We start from the raw sequence: 26,332 nt of genomic DNA, 5'->3' as shown, positions 1-26,332 counted from the left end.
CCTACACTTCGCCTTTGGCACAAGCCACTGCGCCCACAAACTAACCCGCTGGTTAGACAATAGCGCGCCCACACCAACTCAATCTACTATTCTATAAATAATTAATTCAATAGCATAATAGTATTATGTACAATGGTGTATCTGGCATGTATAGTAGTAGTATAGTAATACATTTGGTCTGAGGGTAAAAAATAAAAAGTTTGCTCGAAAATGACTGTTCTTCCTGTGATAGTGTTGCAGGGTGTGTGCTGGCGTGTGTTCTGCCTGCTTGCTGTGGTGTGATGAATTCTGCTACACTGCTGCTGCAGTTATTTCAAAAATTAAAGCCTCCTTGAGGAAGCTGTTGTCCTCCAAACTGGAAGCTCTGCTGGTTAGCCTGTGGGGCCAAGCTCAGGTCAACCTCTCCCTGCGATAAACAACATGTCAGACATGATAGCCAATAGTTCAATAACACATCAAAGGGAATCTAATAACAATATCAATTATGCACATAAACAAATTAAAATTCCACTGTCCAGACAAATTAGGTTACAAACCTCATTTGAAAAGTAATTATCGATTATGCAGTAAGCCATCTTGTAAATATCACCATTTTCATGTTGTTGTAGAGACTCAATCTTGTCCAAACCTTTACACAGCATTACATCAAACATACATCTATAATTCACTCCATTCCTCACCTCCAGCTTCCTCTATTGCAACTGCAATAGCAGCTACATTATTGCCAGCCATCTGTGATATTGTTATAGTTTTGAAACTGTACAGTAATGATATTTGTGTACCTTCAATATGTTTGACAGGCCATCTAGTATAACTTGTATCACCTAGGGGAAGACTGCACTAAACACTAGTAGATATTAATAACATAGTACCTGAACATCTTTACAGCTCAATAATTGACACATTGGTGGTATGGCTCCCTGCGTCACCAAGAAAGCAACCTACACAGGAAGCAACAGAGTGTCTACAAGGATTTTGTAATAGTATCATCATCTACCTGCTCAGGGGTTCCTCCTACAGTCAGATTGCTGACTGCCCAGGCAGCTTCTTTCTGTGTCTTAAAGTCGGACTACATAGAAGTGTGTTAAAACGCTGCTGGGTGTCTGCCATAATTCTTACCTCTAATAGCACCCGGATTAATGGAGTTATCAGGCCAGCTTGGATTACCATCTGACAGTGTGCACATGATAAACAACGTAAAGTATACCCTTTGTAGTTCATGTTTTCTATTACTATCTAGTCATCTTTTTAATTAACTATAAAGTATAGAAATTACTAGCAACATTGCTACATGTGAGATGTGATGGAGCTAATGGAAGGAATGTGCCTTGGGAGGTCTTCCATGATAATGCTAATTGGAATTGTAACAGGATAGTGCTACAGTGGCAGGTACACCACACTTCAGGGAAACTGTTCAACTCACTGCAATTTGAAACCATAAGATATGGCATTCAGCAGAAACAGTTGGTAATTACATGTCATTTCATAAATAACAACATAGCACACACACACACACCTGGACTTGTTCCTTACTGCCAGCTGTGATGTTGGATAAGGTCCATACTGCTTCCTGTTGGGTGGAATATGAATCATGAGGTGGGATTAGACTAGCTGAAAACTGATCACTACTGTATTAAATCTCAACCTTTACCAGAACAAAGAAATGTTCCACCTTTGTGGATGCTCTTACCTTTTGTAACCCTATAATATGTGTGTGTGTTGTGTGTGTGTGTTGTGTGTGTGTGTGTGGTGTAATGTGTTATTTGTATGTTGTAGTGGATATTAGCTTTAGAACATAGTAGATGCACTCAGTACTAATATCTGTCCATGTGTCATATATATGGTGGCAACAGTAGTATTTAACTCAATATGGAGGCAGCAGGTACATGTTTACAAAGTGATAAAAATGAAAGCTATCACAATGGTTAACGAGGCTCAGGTTGGTGATTAAATCTCGTAACCTTCCAATTAACCCCATCATTATTATAAAAGGAATCCCACAAGCACATATTAGATAAGTTGGTAATATTTATTATTGGATTGGCCACATCAGAAGACCGGTAGCCTTTGTGTTAGTAAAGGATTAGTAAAGGAGTGGCGTCTTATTAATAACAACTTCATCACAATTAGTTACCAGCAGAAGACACACAGGTCATGTGACTTACCCTAGTTGGAAAGAGACACTGCTCCACTACACTATACGCACATAGCACACAACACACACACAAACATGTACACAGTACACACAGAGGATGTTACTTACTCGTACTATATTCTCTTTACGATGACTCAGCAGCACTTCCAGTTGGGACAATATCCCATTATCCAACACCACCTAAACGTGGAGCACAAAATGTGATGAATTTTGTTTGGGTGACATCGGAACACTCAAGAATTAGAGATTACATGTGAGATGCATAGCAACAGCTCTGTGTCTAGCATGAACAATGATCTTTCTATAGTTCCAATAGTCATGTACCATTACAAGGTGATATCAAGGAAAGATGAAAGAATAACTTACAATCTTGTAATTCAATATATGTGAAATAGCTACATGGTCCCAGATCAAGGCCAACACTTAGCTATTTAGTGCCTAATAAGGCAACTGGGTAATTTATCATATAAAACAATAGACAGTGATAGTTTGTATGAATATGATCGGTAACTTCTGTAAACAACAGTGTTGCCAATGACCAGTCACTAGAGCGTGCCTAACTATCGTGTTGTTAGGTAAGGCAACTTCAAACAGCCGTTACAATAATAATAACGCCACAGAACTGTACTACATGATCAGATCTTTGTGAAGCATTAAATTACAATTGACTACAGCAGTGCACAAAGAAAGGTATTTATCAATCATCAAATTAAACAATTACTACATATCAAGCCTAATAGAGGCTTAATACTGTTAACATCAATTAGACACTTATAATCTTTGTGGATTCAACTTGATACTCAGTATGGTAATAACAATTACTCTATCAAAGGGAGTGTTTCACTTATAGCACGCTAATCATCACTTTAGCCTCATTTGGTTTTAGCCTGTCATCACTCATATCACTGACAGGCTTCTTACTATAGTATTATATGTCACTCAGACCCCCTGTATAGGGAACAAGCTTGTCACATGACCTCCCTAACAGGGGTACACCATAATCTATTTCATTACCAGCATAAACTGTAAAGTGGACATTTAGATACAAACTAATATTCCTTTTTTAGAGGTACGGAAGGGGGACCAAAATAATCATTCAGAGGGTTTGATGGTTGTCCATTCTATGGTACAGGGTCCATTAGTAGCATATTACAAAACAGTACATTAACAATTTTCACTATATTACCGATACTGTAGTATAGTGGGTACATTTTCACCATGGCAGGCAGGCAGCAGCCATTAAATAAGAATTAGTAACAATGCTAAGGTCAACTTGACTAGTAACTGCCACCCCACGGGGTACCATGGTAACAATAGTTAGGACGTGATATGATAGTGAGGAACCATTACTGGAGGTATGATATTACAGGTTGTCGTAGTGATATCAATATTTAGTGTGTACCATAGTACTGTTACCTATCATTCTTAAGAACAGACCAAATAAGGGAATTAGTATGTCTAAATATAGAAAATCAGTGCCAACAACACAGCAGTTTGTCCTAATATAGACATAACACACTCCCACTATAACAGCCACTGATTACAAGAACTTGTTGATGGTGAAACAGCTCAACCTGTTAAAGAAACAACCTAGTCAAAACAATAGATGGTTGACACAAAGGTGTGACATTTGGAAAATGCTTCTGATGTCAACCACTTGGTTATTGTTTATCCCATCCCATCTGTGATAACTTTAACACTTCAAAATGACACACCATCAACAACCTGTGATGACATCACTACTGTAGTCACTACATGTACTCTAACAAGAATACTTTACATTGCAAGACTGTCTCATTACCAGGCGTCATAATTGTGTTGTTTGAGGGATCCCAGAAATCAGGACACTTGTGATGGTCCCATTTGTATTAGTGTACACACCCCCAAAATCAGGTCATCTCACTATTAACCAAATGAACTAGCTGTCACATCTCACCAGGAGAAACTAGGGACTCACACAAATGTTTCACACAACATATCACTCATCACTGTGAAAAGATGGTGTTTAGTAAACAATTTCTTTGTCATGCTTTTCTCTTTTCACTATCTCACCAATAGCATGATTGTGTACTGAGTGTTACAATAGGTCAACCCTGCTGGTGTTATCAGTTATAATAATGTAGTAATAAGTGGATAAGCTAACACTACACATCAAAGATGGTGAAGCCATACCTACAAATAGCCATCTGTTAATATTATCACACACATATTGCCTGAAGGTGCCAGTTACCAGTTATATAATAACCCTTCCCAACAGATGGGCTGTGAAAACAGATAAATTGGAATTTAGTTGTTGTTCTCACTTATTGGATTCCCTGAGGAGAGGGAAGAAAACTGACCAATCACATTTAAGTGTTTATTACACACTTTCACTATTAATATAATGGCTACTATTCTGGTGAAGACAGGAACTATGACATATTGTTTTTTCCTGTAACTCAAGTTATCATTTCTTGTGAAGCTGCTGGGGATAAATTTGAAATAGAAACAGAACTATCCTCCTTATTTGGTTAACATGTAAGCATTCATTCAAGACAAACAACCACTTCAAAGTGTTGCCACAATTACAGGAACAAAAACAGCTTCGTTAAAACTATTTTGGCCACATTAAATGGCTACATTTACTGGCTACAGTTACATCACCTTCTAATATTACTACCAGAGCAAAAATAAAATTAGTGGCACATAGCACTAAAAATTAGCCACCTGTCGAGGGAGTCCTTTACTGAGTAGATCAAAGAAACGAAAAATAGCAGAGCTTGGGAGAAGGATGGAATGAATGCACTCAATCACCAAATTAGTCTACAGTGAGTTATACTCAAATTAAACAATTAGCACCACACCACACATGCCCTAAGGTCTAACCCTACATCCCATAATACCAATACTTGCACTTGATCTAATCACACCACAATCAACCCATTGATGGCATGGATCAAGACATCATTGTCATGATCAACTCCTACATGGCATAATTAGGTTATGATCAAAACGCTAAAGAGATAATCAACGTTACAATCAACAACATCAATGAGACTCCCATCCATCTACGAACCCAATCAAAGACACTATCAAATAATCCATTTAAGCTGACAGCAGCTGGACATGATAATTTGCTAGCATAAACAAATATCATTATACCATGTTATGCTTATTGTAACTTCAGCCATGATGGGAGGTATGGTACGATTACCAGTGGCACAAAACACCACGGCATTATTTTAGTAACATGATATACCGCATCTTAGGATATAGCCAACAATATCATAGTCTTGATCAAGGGAAATGGGTCACTGTTGACAAGCATAGCTATGATAATAACAAGAAGGTACTTTCATCTTGTAACTTGCCCAGTGTATTTACAATGTGTATAATGTTCAGTTGACACAACAAATATTTCACCTGAGTTTGAGCATCAGATCCGGTTACAATATTGCCTAATGTACGCAGAGCTGGCATTACTATCTTTGGCTCTGTGTTCTGTAGTTTTGGCACCAAATAAGGAATAATTTGAGAGTCAATGACAGCTTGAATTTGATTCTGTGGTCCATCAGCAAGAAATGACAGTGCCCAACAAGCATCCACCTTGACATCAAGGTCATCATGTCGTACTAACTGAACAAGTGCCGGCAAACACTGCAGGCAAAATAAAGCACCATGAAACAAGTCACACCCACAAATACACAGCCACGCCCACCCACCTGACACACAGATGCAAACGGAGGTGGAGGATTCTTGTTACGACACAAATTTGAAATAGTCCAAGTGACGTTTCTGAGGAAAGTTATCTATAGGGAGAGTACCATACTAGCAGCAGTTCACACAGAAAATATCACATTCTGGTAGGTACAGTCTCACATATCAATAGTGTTCGGACTAATCCTAACATCTACAGTGAAACCTGTGTAATGTAGACACCTTGGGACCAGCCACTAGTGTCCTGATTATCAAGGTGTCCAGGTCAGTGGTCAGTGTACAAAGGGATACCAGCATTAACAGGTTCCAGTGTACATTGATATGCTCAACTTTACCTTCTTCAAACAACAAGGGATCATTCTTACCGGTGTTGATGGTTTGATGAAGGAGAGTAATGGAGGTATTATTCCCTGTGAGATGACATAATCACGACACTCTGGTCCATCACCGCTGATGTTACCAAGGGCCCACACTGCTTGTTCACAAACGTGATCATGAGGGGAGCTCAACAACTTGATAAAGATTGGAACAGCACCTTTTAGGCAAGAATAACATGACAAGTGGGTGGGGTGTACAAACATGAAAAACCCTATCAAGTGCTATGAACAAGTAGAACATTTCCAACAAATATCTGTGTTCAGCTGAGAGCTAGCAGACAAAACTGCTATATATTTTGGGGAGGCCATTAATACCTCACTAAGAGTTTTTAACTTTGATTCTGTATAACACTTATAACAATCACAGTAAAGTTACCCCATGGAACAGTGTCATTATAGATTGTAGGTTTGTTGTGATAACACAAACACTGCTACACCGCGTCATCTGGTAGACCCCCAAAACATCCTTGACATACACTAGGACAAACACACAGACGAACACACTCACCACAATGGACCACAGCTCTGGTCTGTTCAGAAGTACCGGAAGCAATATTAGTGAGGGCCCAGGCTGCCTCAAATTGTAATGGAGGACTAAAACAACACAACCAAGTCAATGACAAATAAGGACAGGTGGAATATTTGCACTGGACCATAAAATGTATAAACACAAAAATAGTCTTTTTTGAAAATAACAAAAACATTGATACTAATTACAGGGAACTGGACTAGTGGTAGGAAAACATAAGTCTCTACAATGAACCATACAGCACCTTCTAATACAATAATGGTACAATTCTAAGAGAAAAGTATTTATCAAGGATAGCTGAGTTAACAAGCATAGAATAAACAAAAAAATTCACTTGGACATTAATTTTGTGTATGCAACACTGTTAGACCACACTTCCAGCCCTGCCAACCCTCACGGATTTACCAGGAGTCTCACGATTTCACTATCAAGCTCAAGGTCTCACAAGCAGTAGCTTTAACCTCACAGTTTTTCAGTTAGGCCTTCTAAGTCTCACAGATCATCACCTAGGTCTAAACTAAAGACTGCTGCATTGTGATGAACCAAGAAGCAGCTAGTGTTATACATGACGCCCACGAATAGACATCTAATTTACAGAAAGTTACTGTATCACCTTTTTTCCAGGGGATATCTCCTGGGCTAGCCCCCAAGTAACTGTGGGTACACAACTACAAAGGTTAGGCAATAGAGATGCAATCACGTGATCATAAGCAGAAAAACAGCAGGGATTGAGGCAAAGTCATGCCTTGAACCTTGCACTTAATGCTAGTGAAATGGACATGCAGTGACTGGACTTTAGTTTACAAGGTCAGAACTCAAAGAGGCAAGCCTACTTCAGTGAAGGTGAAAGTGCTTGGAATTGCTAGAGCGACCCCATGAGCACCTGCTCACCCGGCTATAGTAGTATGTGTTTGGTGAGAATTTCATTTAGTTTCAGCCTCTACGTAGGAATTGATACTTCTCATCTCCATATCATTACATGATATTGTAAGCGTTTTGTGTTTTCAAATTTCCAAGTGAAGTATTAGTCACTGGAGTAATGGCTTATAGTTAAGTATATTCATTTAACTGGAGAAGTGAGAAAACTGCACGCACTTACTGTAGGTCTAGAATTCCATACATACATAGCTTAGTGATGCACTTGTTTTAAATGCTATATTGATGCCCACATGATGTGTATGTGTGTTGCTGGCCTTGTCATGTTCCAGGCATAGCTCACCCACTGTCTCTATCTAAGCTGTGCAGATACAGCAATCTATTCTGGACGTCAAGAGATAGTCTCAAGGTTTTTTTTCTAGGTGGCAGACCTGCACTCCCTCAACAAGACTTGGATGCTTTCTAAGAACACTCCATCGCTCTGGTAATAGATACATTAAATCAGACAATGTGTGGCGGTATAAACAACCCTTGAACTACAATTCTTCTGCTAAACATAACTTGTCACATCAAAGTAATTAATTCTACATAATCACCTATTGCAAACTTTATCCAAATCAAACTACCACCACCAGTGGGTAGCTACACTCCTTATGAATGTTGTGACAAGCTCTAAAGGTGATTTGATAATAGGTAAGAATGTGACTTGAAGGGAAGAAGCGGAACAAGGACAAGGACACTTGCCACATTTGTTCTGTGTTCTGTTGATTGTGTGACAAACACAGTTTACCCACAACACCAGTTGCTATATTTGGTGACACAATCATCTTACTGATTGATACCAACCCCCCCTGCATAGCAACCGCACAGCTCATGGGTCAGTGTTGAATGGGGAGGTCTAATCATTAGATTACTGACTGGTATAGGCTCTCGTTGCTATTAACTTTCTTGCCTATCACCCGTTCACACTACCCTCTAACCCAGTAGAGCACAGCACAGCTAAAAAAAATTGCAGTGTGAATCAATCAAGCTGTTCCAAACTGGGTCCAGCACAACACAACAAGAAGAGGTGGGCTGGCACGGGTTGGCCTGGGATAGGATACAGTGTGAACGTATTCTGAGCTGGCCAACTCAGATCATGCTTCTGTTGGCCACACAGCAAGTATATTCTATGCTCTATAACTGTTTTTTAAAGCACTATGACGTAAACGACGCATTGATATTCCTGGTGAAAGAGCACCCTCTAGCTTAAACATGGTGGCTAGAACACAGTATGACTCCTCTCTACAATTCTAATGCCTTTTTTATAAAGCACCTTAAAAGCTTCTGTGCCTGTTTAGATGCAGCAGCCTAGCCAGTGTGACTCCAATAAAGACAACACTCAATTTTGTTACTGATACATGTTCCCAGACATTCTCGATCATGTCACAAGATGATGTTACCCACACTTGTGACAACACAGCTGTAGAACTAGTTCTCAGCTGCAGAACAAGTTTGGTGGTGAACAACTAACATAAGCAGCTGCCTGTTTGCTTACACAACTTGTCTTAACTCTTGTTAGTTTATACAAACTGTCATGTTCTCTGTGTCCCTTGGCAGTGGTGTGTAAATAGCCTTTGGAAATGTTTTAAAATTATTTATTCATTGATTCCTGATTACCAGTTTTAAGATCTTATTATTCAACTGTGAAATTATTTATCAAATAAACACACTAGTTCTGTCTTCTCATGTGTTTCATTAAACGCTCTCCTCTACACAAATCTTCAAGGCTGCTCTTCATGTTCACCACACATTCTCTGGAAGCAATCAGAGCATGTGTCCAAAGCTAACCTGTATGTAAATCTGATCTAGTTTTATGACAAGCACATGAGACTGTCATGAGATAATGATACTATGACATGACAAAATTCTGTCATGGCATAGTTCAGCCAAACACTTATCCAACAATAAATTCACATAGAGTCTTCTAGCAATACCATGAGTGATTTACGAAAACAGCTCATAAGTGCCGCAAACAGCAAACATAGCACCCAAAATAGTGGGTGAGACACAAGTACATGAGGTGAGGATGAATACTATATTTCATCCTAAGATCACTAGTTGAGTACCATACTGATCTGATCATACAACACAAACAAACTGATCGTCTAACTGCTATAAACAACTTGTTGTTGAGGTATACAAACTGTGTGAAGCTATTCACATTAGAATAGCTATAACTGTCATTGTGTAAACTGTTCTACAAGTAAACTAAAGCAGAGTAATGTATTTCACAGACTGGACTTGCGGACTGGACTCGCAGACTGAGCTGGAAACAGCTTTTAAACAATAATCCAGGAATCATCCATCTTTTGCAACACTGGAGACACCACTATCGAGCTACAACTACTGGTACTGCTCTTCCTTGCAAGTCATGACACTAGTGCGTGAACTAATTAATTAGAATACACTTATGATACACGTGTACTAGCTGTGATAGAGACTATTGTTGTAGCATAGATGTTTTTCTTTGTTGCTTCAGTACTTAGCCCTAGTGCTAGGCCTATAGAGATGAGCCAATAGTTATTCTTAGCAGGTAGCACCGGGCGAGGTGATGGAGCTACGCAAATAAACTGGTCCATCACTACAGCCCTAACACTAGTGCTAAGTACTGAGCAACAAAGAAAAACATCTACGCTACAACAATAGCCTCTATCACAGCTAGTACACATGTATCATAAGTGTATTCTAATTAATTAGTTCACGTGCTAGTGTCATCACTTGTAAGGAAGAGCGGTACCAGCAGTTGTAGTTCGATAGTAGTGTCTCCAGTGTTGTAAAAGATCGATAATGCCTGGATTATTGTTTAAAAGCTGTTTCCAGCTCAGTCCGTGAGTCCAGTCCGCGAAATACATTACACCAACTAAAGCAGTGTTTGCTACTATAATCCTCCCACACAAATACCATCATTAGGTGAAGCAATAGTAATGATGTATGTGATGAATGAATCAAGCACAAGTCTAATTGTTTTCTGACATTGAACTTTGCTGTATTATGGCAGGACATATACGCATTCGGGTATACAGGATGTGCTCTATACCAGTATTCATAGAAAATAAGTAAAATTAGTGCTACATTAATGCATCTTATCATTTGGATTTACTATCGTGATAACTATTGCATTGTGATGCAATTATCATGATTAATCGATGCAGTTGCAAGCTTATTATCGCACATCACTACATTTCAACACTTGGTACTGTAAATAGATTTGTCCAAGCTTTCTACCACTTTATAAACTAGAATATAAACACCGTAGCTCAGTGTATTTGATAAGGCAATTTGGCCCACTGTGAACACAAAATGACACACACAACTCAACTCATGACTTCTGTTCCAATTTTCTCAGCACTAGTTCAGCTTGTGACTACTACACATCACTGATTGGCCCAGTGGTATACTACTGGTAAAGCAGTAGATGTCTTGGTTGGGCAAGTTTAGCTCAGAGTTGAAGTACTTATCAAAAACCCAAAGAGTGGTCTTGAGATGAAACATAACATTTGGCAGAATTTCGTGCTATTAGCCTGTCACCAACACAACTTGCCACCACTACTAGACCAGAGCATAGTTCAGTGGTGATGTCATCACTACAAGAACAGTTATGGAGCTGTCACTGCTGTAATAATACAGCTGTACCAGCAGCTGCTAACAATAGCTGGATGATTTATTATTATTGTCACAATTATTTAATTATATTTGTTCCCATCAAAAATATGAACGAAAGCATGTGGTAGTAGAAGCAATGATTCTGGTGAACAACTTTAGGTCACACAAAATAAATTTGGCTGCTCTGTTGTGTGTGTAGTGCATGTGTGCGTACATACGTTGTGTGTGCATGCACTCTACATGGGTGTGCATGTGTAGTGCATGCGTGCATGTTTCCACCAATTCTAATTCTGCTGTTTCCATTATATCTCTTGCACTTGCCAGATACAATATTTATTATTCGAATTGACCACTACTCAATACTCGAAAACTATGTTGATATATACTTATATATTTAAAATCCATCATGGCACCACTCAAGTGTGGCCACTATTCAAGGGTGCAGCATTTAACCAAGTACAAAAATACATGTGAACATGTACGTGTGTGCAAGCAGACATGAACATGTGCACAAGCAAGCACACACTATGCACCCACACAAACAGTATGGACAGCCTTAGAACTTATAACACCCACTACCAGTTAGCTACTACTGTTACACATATAAATACAGCTCATAGAACTCACCACAATTGAAGCGCATAGTGCCGATTCTGTCTTCTTGCTGCTTAACATTATCTGTGGCAATCAATTCTTAGACTGTAGCTCGAATGGTAGTCTTGTCTCAAGCCTTACTGATCATCACCTTCTATCGTATTTTGAAGCGAGCAGCACTTATCTCTAATTGATAAGCAATGAGGCTCGAGACAAGACTACAGTCCAAGCTACAGTCAAAAGTATTGAATGCCACGGATGATGTTAAGCTGAAAGAAGACAGAATCGGTGCTACAAAGACCATGGGTTTCAATTGTGGCGAGTTCTATGTAGCTGTAATTGTATGTGTAACAGTGAGTAGCTAACTGGTAGTGGGTGTTCTAAGGTTGTCCATAATCTGTAAATGATAATTCTACTGTTTCTGCCAATTCAGCCGTTTCGCCATTCTGCTACATCTCCTTTAGATTTCCCTATTATAAGTGTGGTCTCTCCATATTTGCCCCCCACCCCTAACGCTGGAATTTCTACTCAGTTTCTTCAGCTGTGTGTAATTTGTTTAGCACTTAATCTCATTATAGTGGGGCTAGTTCATCTCAATATGTAAACAACAACCAGCAGCTGCCAATATCTGTCACAGGTGCTAGTCAGGCGCCACATACACTCTGGTATCCTGACTAATGTGTCCAATGAAACGCAAACAGTAAACCAATAAATTCCAAAATAAGGCACAGTTGATGTGAGCTGTCCAATTCACAAGGATGAACATGATCAAATCTTCTGTTGAGATTTGTCAACAAGACTACCTCACCGTTGGAGATCACAGTGCTCACAGTGCTAAAGATGTTCACATCAAATGCATTCAGCTTATCAGCATTCATTTAACCTTGGCTAAGCTTACTGTGCACCTTCATTGGTTGATATATAACCAAATTCTTAACTCCATGCAATTGCTTCCTTACAGAAGACAATGAAGCACTATTGTGTAAAACCCTCAGGGGAAATAGAATAAACACATGATGTACTATCTCCAGATCCATAGTGCCAGGTGACAACACATGGATCAGCTGCTTTGTCATGTTTTCTATATCATCACCTTGATTAGCACACAAACTGGACAGGTATAAAAAACAACTTGCAGTAGTTTTGGCTTCAAAACAAGCAGCAGTGAATAGCATAGTAACTTACTCTCTGTGTGACAACATGTGGACCTTAGTCTGGTTAGGCATATATAGCGCACTCTATTATACCATATTAGGGTTACCAACTACTAACCACTACTCGTTAATTTAAAGAGCCATGTAAGGAAGCTTCTAGTCTAAATGGGACCCACAAGAAGCCTGGCCTGAGATGTTATAGATCGCTGGTAAAATCTGGACTAGTTAACGATAAATAAGATCTTATGGAAATCTTGAAATCTCATTTGAACTCTTCAAAATCTCGTCCTTGGTTTTGTTGAGTTCGCTAATCCCAGTAGAGTATCGCTAGATGTAACACACTACTATGGTTGGAAAGAATTTATTGCTATCACTTTTGTACATCAAGAGTTTATCTAAAAGTGAGGAAGGCCAAGACAAACAGCAACTGTCACCATAACTTTTGAATAAAATATTTGCAGAACAATCCACACATTTTATTTGGGACTGGATTTTGGAAAAATGATCCCAATCACACGTTAGAAGTTTCGAGATAAACGGTTTTAAAGAATTGAAGTCAGCATAACTCTCCAAAGATAGCAAGCAAGCGTATGAAATTTACACAAAAAATGCATCAATCTGTTACCTTTCAGACCACTTCCAGTACTTGTAGCTGCTTGTAGAGTTTCCCGCCAAATAAGATAGAAAATCTGAGCAGTTGGACGAGTGAAGTGGTATCACAAGTGCTCACAAAGGGGTGGAGGGTGGTGGGGTGGGCAAGGGTTAGACCTCAAAATGGAAGCAGACCACGAATGGAGTCCAGAGACGAGATTACAGGGCTGTGCTGGCTCCTTATGTAGCAAAATCCACAGAAAAACGTCTGGCCAACATTATCAGGCTGTCCACCAGTAAACCACCGGTTCTTGCCAAGCCAGGTCTTTCACAAGGCTTAAAACCGCCACTCGAGCTCTACACACCACCCAGAAAAGACGTCTGTTGAAACCAGCCTCGAGTACTGAGTATCAAAACTACTAGTACAATGATGTAGCTATCCACTGGAGGTGTTAGTTTGATTTTGCCTGATGTGCGATTTGGATCGGTTTTGTAAAATCTGGTCACATTTGTTAAACTTATCAAGAGAAGCCTAATAACACCTTGTTTTTAACCTATGAATGAAGTACGCAGCAGTTAAAGTGGTAACAACAAATTCAGAGCCACACATTACAGCTACAGTAACCCTCGTGGTGCGGAGGGCTAATAATAAACAATGATAGAGAAGTCACAAATGCCTAGAAGATGTTCTAATTTGCAAATATCTGATTCCTACCACTACCAAAGTACATGACATCACAACACAGTAGATACATCTGAAGACACTAGAGAATTATGATGTCCTATTAGAACAGGCTCCATATATATTGATAAAATCTATAATAACACAGCATCAATAAAGGCAAAGTCTTAAAATGGTATTGGTAGAGATGCATAGGTTCAGAAACTGTCACTTATACGGAGGTCAACTCTTGCAGTGTCATTGAGTGTCCTTTACAAAGAATGCCTAGTGTCCTTTACAGACAGGGTATTTTAAGCACTGTACTTGTACAAGTGGAAGGAGATTTTATATGTGAGTAGGATCATAGAAATAATGACACAAGGTACACTTGCAGCCATACTAGCATCCTATCACTGAACTAGCAATTAAATGTCCGCTAGTATAGCTGTAGGTGACGATACCAATATACAAAAACACAGCCGATATATGGTTTTTCCAATAACTGATCCAATTATCGGTGCAACACTATCGCGAAGAGGCAATCCTTTAATGGAATCGGCATGAAACAATATCCACGCTTTAAACAATGCAACTACGCTACATTACTTTTTAATGCATTTCACTACACAGTTGCTGCAAAACTAAAAGAGTTCTTTCTGCTATTCTTGCATTATATGAACTGTCTAACATGTAGTATAAACAAGATAGTGGCAGTCTTTTGAATTAAAAGGTGCTTATACATAGCTAATCTCCCTCTCCCTTAGACATTCCATCACCAGTTTATTCCAAAGCATACCACAGCACTACCTTCAGCTTGTCAATATAATAATACTAGCTACACAATTCTTATAAATTCAAGTAGTCAATTGTGTTAGACACTTCATATAATTCAAGAATAGCATAAAGAACTCTTTAGTTTTGTAGCTCAACGAAATGCATTAAAAAGTAATGTAGCGTAGTTACATTGTTTAAAGAGTGGATATTGTTTCGAGCAGATTCCATTAAAGGCTCGCTCCTTCGCGATAGGATTCTTGGCAGAGTTGCTATAAGGTGAGTAGTGCATAATGTTAGTTTATTGTGTGAATCGACTTACTTGAAGAGTTGAAATTTGGTCCGGTCTGGTCTGGGAAATCATATTCCCCAGACAAAGGTAAGTCCATGATGCATGCACTATAGCTGTTGTGGTTGGCAAAGTGCGTCTTGGGCAAAAGTGATGTTGAAAAAGCCGCAGCCTTATCCATTGTTATCTTCTGCTGGATTCAGCCAGGCAGTTAGCAGAAAATTCAGTTGCCGTCGTGAAGGATAAATAAAGCTGGTTTTAGGTGGACTAGAAAAGCCCATGATCTCCCCCTACTATACAGTACTGCTATAATGTATGATACAAAGTCGAGTTGTAGAACAATGTTTACAATAACTAATGAAGTTTATTAATCTGATGTCAACGCAGCTGATACAAGGAGCCACACAGCTGGGTCATAAGCTAGTTGGTGACATGAATTCCAAGACTCACATGCTATCACTGAACATGTCATGTGATGTGGTTACTTTTATCTTTGCATTTGTGACTGGATCTGCAACCCCAGGAGCTTAATCAGATGGCTGTAACTTACAGGTGTAGTTTTGTACCAGAAGAAGTTCATAACCCTGACTACACAACCAAGCAATGTTCCAGACTACACAACCCTGAATACACAACCAAGCAATGTTCCAGGCATTAAAAGGTTGTTTAATAGCTAGGAAAGCAACATGTTACATCGAGAAGGCTTTTAAAGCCCCTGGGATGTACTGTTATGGATACAATTATATAGAATATCAGGAGGTGACAATCGGCTCAATTTTCAAGATTACGAGATGAATGTCAACCTCCAAAGTTTTGTAGAGAGATGAAACTTTCATCATAACACTTCCCACCAGGATGAAGGTGAAAACTAAGAGAACAAGATGAGAGTGAGCCACATATTTACCATGATATACTCATATATCCTATCATATTGGGAGGATCAACACAAAACAGATTTCTGAACTCCTCTTGCTTTGAGGAATACAATGATGCTAGCATCTTCCTTCATTGCAAAACAAACACTCATGAATATTTATATTTCACCCCATTGTGTTGAATGTGTTCTGCTATTAGGCTTGTGGAGATCAGCCACAATAATAATAACTTCACATCACACAAGACAACAAGGGTGACATGATCACTACATGTGTGTAACTTGCTGCTTGTATAATATGTTCACCTATCCAAACCACTCAACCCAAATGTGTCATTTGTGCACAAAGTGACCTGTCTATAAGGTCACTGTGTAGTAAGGTCAGCTTGTCATAATAGACTTCACCACAAAATTAATTAATGATTGTATATAATATTAACACAAAACTTACACCACAAACACTTTACCTGTCACTCGCTAAACATGCTACCAGCACAGGAACAATTCCAGACCTGGATGGGTGGGGCTAAACACAATCACGCAATACAGATGATGTCATACTTAATGAGGTCATTAATGGGAGGGTTCTTGTCTTTTGACAACATCTTCCTAGCATGTTGTACTGCCATTAGCTGTTCCCCTGGCTCGTTGCTCTGTGCTTGCTGTAATGGAACAATTACAAGATGAAACATCTAAACTGTACAATATTGTAATTGTTAAGGGACAAGTCGCTTTTTATAGTTATACGTTTACCAGAAGTTGTGTACACATTGTGGACCCTGTATAGTAGTGTGGGGTTGGGATTAGGTACAACAATGAGTAGTGAGTCTTGTGACATTGTAACTGTACACCAGGTAACTTGTAGTCTACTTCTTTTTCATGAAAAAAATTAGATATATAACACAAGCCAGCCTGTGTTTTTAGTGGAATTACAGATCCCAGAGGAGGCCAGTCAAACATCTCATGTGATCTCAAAGAAAAGTTCAACCCATTCAACCCTGACACCTCAGTATTGATATAAAATATTGATTAATATTGATAGTTCTCCGAGCCCTTCTTTCAGCTGCCCAACACACACTTCTAATGGATGTGGCAACCACTTCATAATAACAATGGTGACTTGAGACACCATGTTGGATCGTGTAATCACATGTAGTAATACATCACAGGGCTGTGAAGTGTGACCAACTTCCTCTGTACAGACCTACTAATTGTGTGGGTGGTGTATTCCATAGAACAGGTTTTTTCAAGGAAATTTTTTTGTGGATTGCTACCATCCAAAATTTCGAGGAGGTTCAGCACATTAATAATGTCATTTTGCAAATTTCAAGGAAAATTATCGCAAAAGTCACTGAATTATCTCCTCAACAAAATTCCACCAAGTCAAAGTTGATGGAGTGAAGATATGTCTTTACTGTCATAGTGTCCAGTTGTGGTACAGGATAACACACAAGAAGGAGCTAGTACCATCATTATCAATAGTTCATGTCTCTCTCGTCAAAGCAGTGAAGGTAAGACATCTTTCTATAATGGACACTTTGGGACTACATCATATTCTGTTACAATAAGGAAGTTGTCATCTTTCAGAGGTAAAAATGTTACGGAGCATTGAGACCAAACTATTATCTTACTCCAGAGAATATGTTAACTGTATTGTCACTTCAAACACTTTGACAGGTGGGTTGATAGAAAAAGAATGAAGCACTATTGTACAAAACCCTCGGGGAAGTTGTATGAACATATGGACAGGTGACAACATGTGGATCAGCTTTGACATGATCATCACCTCAATTAGTATTAAAATGCAAATTGTATCTAATGAACAACTTAAGCAGCAGTGAAATAGCTTAGCCTTCGTGTGCCAACTTGTGGATCATAGGGCTCCTGTTAGGCACTAGCTTTTAATAGCACACTATTTTTACCAACCATATATGGTTACCGAACATGTGCATGTAATCCGTGAAGGCTTGTTAATTTTAAGAGCCAAGAAGCTTCAGTCTAAATTTTAGGAATTTGCAAGATTGAAATCTCAAAATCTTGTCTCTGGTTTTGCTGGGTTTGTCGATCCCTCGTCTGAATCAGTGGAGTATCACTAGATGTAATACACTATTATGGTTGAAAAGAATATTATTGCCATCACTTTTGTACATCGAGAGCTCATCAAGAAGTGAGGAAGGTCAAGATGAACAGCAAATATCGCCATAACTTTTGAATAAAGCATTTGCAGAACAATCCACACGTTTCATTTGTTAAACTTATCAAGAGAAGCCTCATTCTTTACCAGTAGGTGGTAACAGACAAATTCGCACAGCTGCATAAGACAACTACAGCAACCCTCGAGCCACATTCACAACTTCACTAAAGACCACTTCAGTACAGTGCCCACACCGCTGTGAATTACTAATCCAACTACTCTAATAGAACACACAGTAATCACTCACCAATATAATATAATGGTTTGCAGTACACAATTCTCAGTCACACAACATGGACAAGTTCAAGTGGTTCAATTAAGTTAACAATTCTCATTTAAAATCGACAACTAGTTTCTGACTGAGTTTTGAAAATACCAACAATAATGATTCCACTATTAAGTTCTTCCATATCAGTAAATACCGCATGGATCATACTCTTCTCCCCAAAAGTAAATCAGCCACATAAAACGTTTCAATTTAACTACAATTTCTACTGACTAACTAACTGATACCTTCAGCCAAGCATAACACAACTACAGTTAACACTACAGGCTTGATTTCTTCACTGTTTGACACTGTGTAGACCTGAGACATGCTGCAGTAGCAGCTCCAACAATACCATGACTTACCTTTGTCCTATGTTGCGTTTTATTTCTTTCTACACTACTTTGTAGGTATTGATATGCTGTCAATATATATATATATATGACCTTTTGTGTTGACTATCATGGGAATCTCCGCAGTAGAGCTGAAACGAATATCAAACATTTTGCATTTGTCAAATTTAGCATTTGAAATAGTTTGAATAGCACACAAGTGAATAAATCAAATATTTTTAAAATGTTATAATTTGTTGATTTGTAATTCTCTATTTTAAATTTCATGATAGTATTTCAAATATGCTATAATCACCTTTCACTACTGAAATAATTGGATATTGCAAAACTGAGCGAATATTCAAGCGAATCAAATGTTCGTTTCAGCTGGTGGGCAGAGGCATTTCTTGTTTGTACTTTTCTTCATTTGTAGTAACAAGTGGAGCCTAGAAGAGAAATAGTCACTTTACATTCCAATAATTAATACTTGAGGCTCACATTCAAACATGAAATCGATGCCTATAGCTTTTCTTACCTTTGAGTGATATGTGTGGGTTCACCAGTCATAAATCATGTTACAATAAGTGCACAAACAAGTATAATGAAAAACTTAGGAATTTAAAAAAATAGGGGTCACAGAAATAAATAGTGTCATCCAGACGCCTCGCCACCAGCTCACATCTGATATGATAGTGGACATTTACCTTATATGGCTAAACTAAATTAGGAATTAAACGTCCATTATAGTACAGCTGCAGGTGTAGACGACCTCCCTTGTTTCATTTCTACAATCCCTACTGGAATTTAAATTCCTAAACTTGTATATACAGCAGGGGGAATTGTGCCAGTGGCCATATCAAATAACAAGGAAACTAACATTACACTTAATAATAATAAACACTTAACCCCAACTGTAGTCATATAGTTAACAGGAAATAATTGTGTTAACACAATACTAGGGATTCATGTGTACAGCAAACCTATAAACTTATTGATGGGTTTACACTAAACATAGTCCACCACTCATCAGTACAATGAACAAGATTACAGTAGCAACACAACAGTCACTAACACTTTGTTCTCACTACCATTTAACATCATGGTACAGCTTGAATAAATTGCAATGTGAATCAATCAAGCTGTCCAGAACTGGGGCCAGCAGGGCATGACAAGATGTCAAGTAACATTAATAATCAGTTTCTATTGGCCACACAATGATTATTTCTACACTGTAACTACAGCTACGCCAAGCCCAGGACAGTGTGAGTGGGGTGCGGGTACAGGTGCAATCACAGCATCATCTTGCAAAATCAGAGGTACTGATGTATGCTGCTGTGATGTAGTGATGTAAGCAGAGATTGCAGTAATAAACAACACAGTTCTAAGGGGTACGTCCACTCATCACTGTGCAACTACTGCAAATGTTCAATATCATCTCATCTTAACATTCTCTGCACAAAAAGTAGGTGAGGGCTACTATGGTTGGGGCTCAGTTTCTAAGTTTGTTGCTTGTAATCATAGAAATAAAATGTAGGGATCAAATATCTGCTAGTATATCTTCAGGTGTAGGTGAACTCACCTGTTTTACTATTTTATATAATTTCTATAATTTCTACAAAATGTTTCCTTGTGCCATACAATGGGTTACTGTTGTGAGGTCTAAACTTTTACAAATCTGATAAAAAAAGCCTCCAGCATAAATTTCTCCTGAAATCTGTGAAATGCAAACAATTTCTCTAATTCTACATAATTAATTAATTTAACTCTTTGGATACTATGGACAAAGTTATGAAACTTAAGAATACAGAATTCTGCTCAGAAATTTAGTCTGCCAGCAGAATTTTCTGCAAACTAAAATTATGACTGGTGAACCTGGGTACAATGAACAATATGTAAGAATTGTACTGGTCGGATTAAAGAAGGTACTTGTATCTTTGAACAACTGCCAACCAGTGTGGGCAGAATCACACTGTTTTAAAGGAGATAATTAGCAGACTAGCACCGGTAATTAACACCTTGGGCTGTCAGCAAAAAGAAATGGGACACAAGGACAAAAGAAAGTTCATGACATGAGCATTGCACATACTGCAGTATAAGACACCTGTCCGGCTGAAACAATGTCTAACAGTGAAAAAACCAAGCCTAAATCCTTAGCTGTTATTGAGTTACGCTTCTCTGTAGTAAGTTAGTCAGTCAGTAGAAAACTCTATCGAACAAAACTTATTGGAAGCATTACCAGTCTCAATTTGAAGGCAATTTATCACACCTAACCATAATACACTGTGATGTCATTATGAGGGATTGTGTCTGGTTACTTTTTGTAAGAAAGAGCAAACCTCCATGATTCCTAATATACAGTATACAAGTGATCTTCTTCTACCCACCAGTGATGGCAACACTAAACAAGCCATTACACAAGAAATTACTACAAGCTGAAAACTATTGCACAATAACAATGAATTGGTATACATCATCATAACATCACTGGAGACAGCAGTCAAAACCATTCTATTTTACGTTTATATAGCATACATAACAATGATAAGGAATGAATAACATTGCCAGATAGTTCTCCAACAGAACTTTTCCCAATTAGTGGTAAAACTGTCAATTTGCTGCCAAACTTTTCCCAATGGACCTTATCCGCAATGACGTCACATCGTAAAAATGGCGGTGATTGTGGGGACTCTGTACATGGTTATATTGGGAGAGGTGGCGTTTCGCTATGATAACATTAATATACAGCAACAAGGGGCAAGGTGAGGCATACATACTTAAAAGACAAATGCGCACCATTTTATATCTGTATCAAAACTTAGTCTGGTGCTGCCGACCCTTTTATGTCACTCACTTTTTGATTAGTTGGGAGGCGCTCGCTGTAAAAGGGTCTGGTCACAACCGCATACTAAACTTGTGTACGCTGCCACTATAGTGGCAGCACCAATCAAATCGCAGCATTTGTAATTAAAATGAACATTCAGCACATAAAGAGCGGAACCATGGATACTATTGCCCGGAGGGTATCATGTCTACGGGAAGAGGACGAAATGCGCTGTTATCAACTGTATACAGAAGTTGGCTACATGAGGTATGCCTCTGACAGTGCTGTCAAACTTGAAGCGAGGTTCGAAGCCATAATTCTATAGCGTTACCATGACAAAACCCACGTGATTCAGATGTAAATCAATTCCAGCTGCACAAGTTTAGTATGCGGTTGTGACCGGACCCTTTTACGGCGAGCGCTGCCCAACTAATCAAAAAGTGAGCGGTGTAAATGGGTCGGCAGCACCAGACTAATCAAAATTTAGGTCTGGCTTCGCCTGGTGGGATTATTTCACATCGACACATCACACTAACTAGCCTCTTACCTTCTTTATCCAATGTTGCCATGTTGTGAAAGCCACAAACAAAGATCATTTTAGTTACTACGAATAAAAACGTGATGAAATCCCCACACTAATATGGCCATTTTGTCAATTATGACGTCAATGCAGTTAAGGTCCATTAGTTGTAAAACTATCAATTTGCTGCTAACATAAAATCTATTTGTGACCATCTCAGCAAAAACCCAACACATTCGTCGATTTTTTTTATTCTCTCAGAGTTATCTACATCACCAAAGTTTCAGTGTATTATGGTGAGTAGTTTTGGAATTATAGCACTAGCTAGACAGTAGGAAGAGCAAGGATATCAATTTGTAGACTATACTGACAATAAACTACAGGCACTCCATAACTTCCGTATGCATTAGTCTACAATGTTGGAGTTTGTGAAATTTGGCATAAAATGTTCACTGTCTGTGGATTAGCAAATCAACCTGTAGTCACTTACACATGTGGGTATGAAGGCAGTTTAGTTGAAGAAATGAATAACAATCTTGTTTACGTTTATCACATCGTAAACAAACCTATGTGACATGCATATCACTACAGCTACAGAAACAAAGCAAAGATTATCAAACTCTCCATGAGCAGATGAATAAGATGGTGTATAGTTTTAATCAATTTGAGTCTTTCTTCTTCTGAGTTATGGCCCAATAAAATCTTGTGTCTCTTTATAGCACTTTACGATTTCTTTGAAAATTTCATATTTCTCAAAACGCATGCTTGTGCAAACATGTCAGATTTTTGCTGAGACAGTCACACTTGTTCATTATACACATTATTTTTACCACATCAAAAGAATATTAAGCAAAGTCAAGTGGTGCTGCAATGCTCTACCGAGTGCAAGGCATCAACAGTTTGTTAAGATCTTGTTGTTTACCATTGTATTGTATAATTTTCTAAAATGTAAACATCAACATCTAGACCAGTTCCACAACTTACAGACCAGGAGTTAGTATTACGGGTAGGACATGCACTGTGTGCACCTCCATATTTGGTATTTCATGCAAGTCACAGTACAAAACTAACATCCACTAGATAATCAGATAGTACTTCATGTAAGCCTTAAGGTATGTCATTAGTTTTGTAGGGGGGCTCTTGGATTTCTGGTGTAATTGATAAAATGAAGTACATCATGAAATGAAGTACATCATGCTCATAGTATTGTGTGTAAACTACCAAGTGACTATATGTGACCTAATTTTAGAAAATCGTCGATATCTGCACAATTTTCAAAATGCATTTTATTTGTTCTTTGTTTTCTACAGGGACAGAGGAATGGACTAGCTAAGTTTCAGCTTCATAAGTTAAGCAGCGTTGGAAATACAGCACTAGACAGCTGGACGAGCAAATAAATTGATATGTACAGAAGCTATCAAGAAAAGAATCTACAGGCGCTTACATAAACCATCATATCTTACTGATACAATGGCGTACGGAATTGAATCTTGGCTCATTGTGTTCGCCATGAATTTTTGCATCCACCAAGGTATAGTTTTTGTCCCAGGCATGCTTCTGTGTTTGAGAAGGAAGGCAAATTCACTGAAAAACGATTGTCGGTAAATTCTTTCGTCACCGCAACGTAAACAAACCTCTGTAACTTTGAAATCCTTTCGTGTATGGAGATGAAACAAAGATTTTTTGTACTCCCTACAAACAGGCGAACACGATGATGCATCCATTGGAGGCTTAATTCACCCACCATTGAAGCGATAAAAACTTGAATAATTCTTTTTCTGGAGCTTACGTTTTTTACCCATAGTTTTAAAATGCATTTTATTACAAAAGTACTATTGTGCGTATATCGACGGTTTTCCAAAATTCGGTCACATATGTCTAACACTGGGGAAGGTAGGATGTGTTGCATGCCACTTTGGTTAATTCCATACAAACAGTAGAAAATTAGCTAACAAAAACAGTTCACTGGGGATTAGGGTCAGGAAATTACAAACAAATAATTGTTGAGTTGTCAACATTGACAATCTTCGAAGGGAGGCAAAAAATAAGTTTAAAGGACCAATCTGAAAAAGTTAGGGAGTTACCTAATACTGTAGCAAGCCAATGGATGAAATTCATTACTAATTGTTCAGTGGTACCATACCACACTGTGACAGTAGCAGCCATGTATTAGAAGAGTTTGGTATATTTCCTATTAATATAGAAAATTATAGTATCCTAAGTTACGTAGAACTGGTGTGTGTAGTGTGTAGTGTGTGAGGCAAATCCACCACTGGAGGCTGTACCATGCCTCACAGGTAAATGTGTAGTTCTACTACCCGTGTGAAACATGGACAGTTCCAGTTAACACCAGACTCCCATTTACAGTTGGAAAAATGCAATGTGAGTGAAGCTTCCTGCTCAAGCAAACAACAGAAACTGGGAGTGGAACCTTGTGATTAACAGGCCAGTGGCTCTACCACTCGTCTATGTTACACTCCACACATGTACACACAAGCTATACATTGATGGATGGCCACACAAACACTAACACACACACACACACACACCTGTACTAGCACTGCTAGGCTTTGCTGTATGTTACTAGTTGGTAGGAAAATGTTCACATCTTCATCATCATCATCCACTAAAGGCATGTTACGCCTCTTCAACATTTGTTCATCTTTACGATTCTGTACAAAGAATATGTTTATCAGTGATCCCTAACATGTTAAGGTCACCTTTCTCAGCTCCACCGTCACTTCAGTGCGACGTCTTCGCATCTCCTGCAATACACGTGCAACTAGTACCACTAACGACATTAACTTGTTGTAACTTACAGCCACGTCACGTCCGTGATGTTTAAAACTCTTCAATCTCCCTTCAGACATCTTGTAATGACGGATTTCCCTACGTTGGCTCTGCTTGTTTCACCAAGCTTTTAATTTAACAAATCTAATAGATTGAACTACTCATAAATACTTACTCTACACTACCCTAAACTACTGCCAGTCTACTTAACGCTTACAGCAAATCAATTTACGCTCTTGCATCCAAAAGGAAAGAAAAATTTCGTCTTCCGCTATCTGGACGCCATTTTATTAACGTCATGTGCAATTCACGCATGCGCGAATATCATAATTTAAACCCACAATCATAATATAGACACAGTCAAGGTACACACAACTACAAACAAGAACCAGAGGAAGTCTAATACAATTTGCATGACTAAGGTACACACGCAGTAACCAATAGCAACCAACACAGTCGGTAAATGAAGGAAATATGCCATACTAGTAACAAGCCCGGAGTGACTACTAACTTGACTAGTGCTAGTACAAGATGCAAGCCATCCCAGTGAATATGCTGCTAACACATATTGTCCCTCCAATCCCAAGAAGGCTGTTACTAAGGACACTTCACGAGTTCCAAACAAATGACGGTGATTATGTAACGGTAGAATCACAGCCAGCAATGTAACAACTGTCATCTTCAGAGAAACTATATTAGTGGGTGGTTGATAACTCAGTAGCATAACAAGAGGGTTAGTGGTATGAGTCTTCTGTTCCACAGCTTGTTCTGTGGGTGGCTGTGTTGAGGATTGTGTAGTCATTGTTTGTGTACTCTTTGGTGCAGCAGACTCGGGTTCATTGTTGACGACATTACAGTTCGCTTCATCAAGCTGTTCAGTCATTGGCCTGGAGAAATGGACAATGTGCAGAAACATTATCACGTGAGGTGCTTACTGTAAGCCCTTCAATCTGTTCATACGATCTTGCGAGTTTCGCAATATTCGCTGTTTCCTCGTCTCTCGCTTACGCGCGAGTGCTTCTTTTGCCGACAATTCCGCCTCACTCATCGGTTCTACAAGATTCCTCACGAGTAATCAAGTTTATCGTAAATCACGTGATTTTTGACCTTGGTATCATTCTATCTACTGACCTGTCCTGGAGAAACCACTATCACCACATTTCATCCAAAGCTTATCGAACCCTAGGATTGCTTAGAC

At 38.7% G+C, this 26,332-nt stretch overlaps 1 protein-coding gene across 2 annotated transcripts; it reads right to left on the bottom strand.

The window, feature by feature from the left end:
- Window positions 1–84: 84 nt before the first annotated feature.
- On the bottom strand, window positions 85–26,332 carry LOC136240866 (importin subunit alpha-4-like). 2 transcript variants are annotated; one of them, XM_066031931.1, is made up of 20 exons: window positions 26,070–26,332; window positions 25,352–26,021; window positions 25,164–25,278; window positions 25,065–25,109; window positions 24,894–25,016; window positions 16,774–16,874; window positions 16,680–16,724; window positions 6,737–6,822; window positions 6,217–6,386; window positions 5,857–5,943; window positions 5,558–5,791; window positions 2,264–2,335; window positions 1,517–1,570; window positions 1,120–1,170; window positions 998–1,069; window positions 873–941; window positions 783–824; window positions 681–732; window positions 537–628; window positions 85–406 (listed from the first exon to the last, which is right to left on the bottom strand). In XM_066031931.1, exons 3-20 carry the CDS (start codon window positions 25,212–25,214, stop codon window positions 314–316), a joined length of 1,539 nt encoding a protein of 512 aa, XP_065888003.1. In that variant the 5' UTR covers window positions 25,215–25,278; window positions 25,352–26,021; window positions 26,070–26,332; the 3' UTR covers window positions 85–313. The 2 variants fall into 2 exon arrangements, with proteins under 2 accessions (XP_065888003.1, XP_065888002.1); XM_066031930.1 differs by having other exon boundaries at window positions 25,164–26,021; window positions 26,070–26,331.

The sequence above is a fragment of the Dysidea avara genome, chromosome 12 (assembly GCF_963678975.1).
Source record: "Dysidea avara chromosome 12, odDysAvar1.4, whole genome shotgun sequence".
In the NCBI taxonomy this organism is placed as follows: Eukaryota; Metazoa; Porifera; class Demospongiae; order Dictyoceratida; family Dysideidae; genus Dysidea; species Dysidea avara.
The sequence above is the reverse complement of the archived record's forward strand: the minus strand, read 5'-3'. Positions and strand labels throughout refer to the sequence as shown.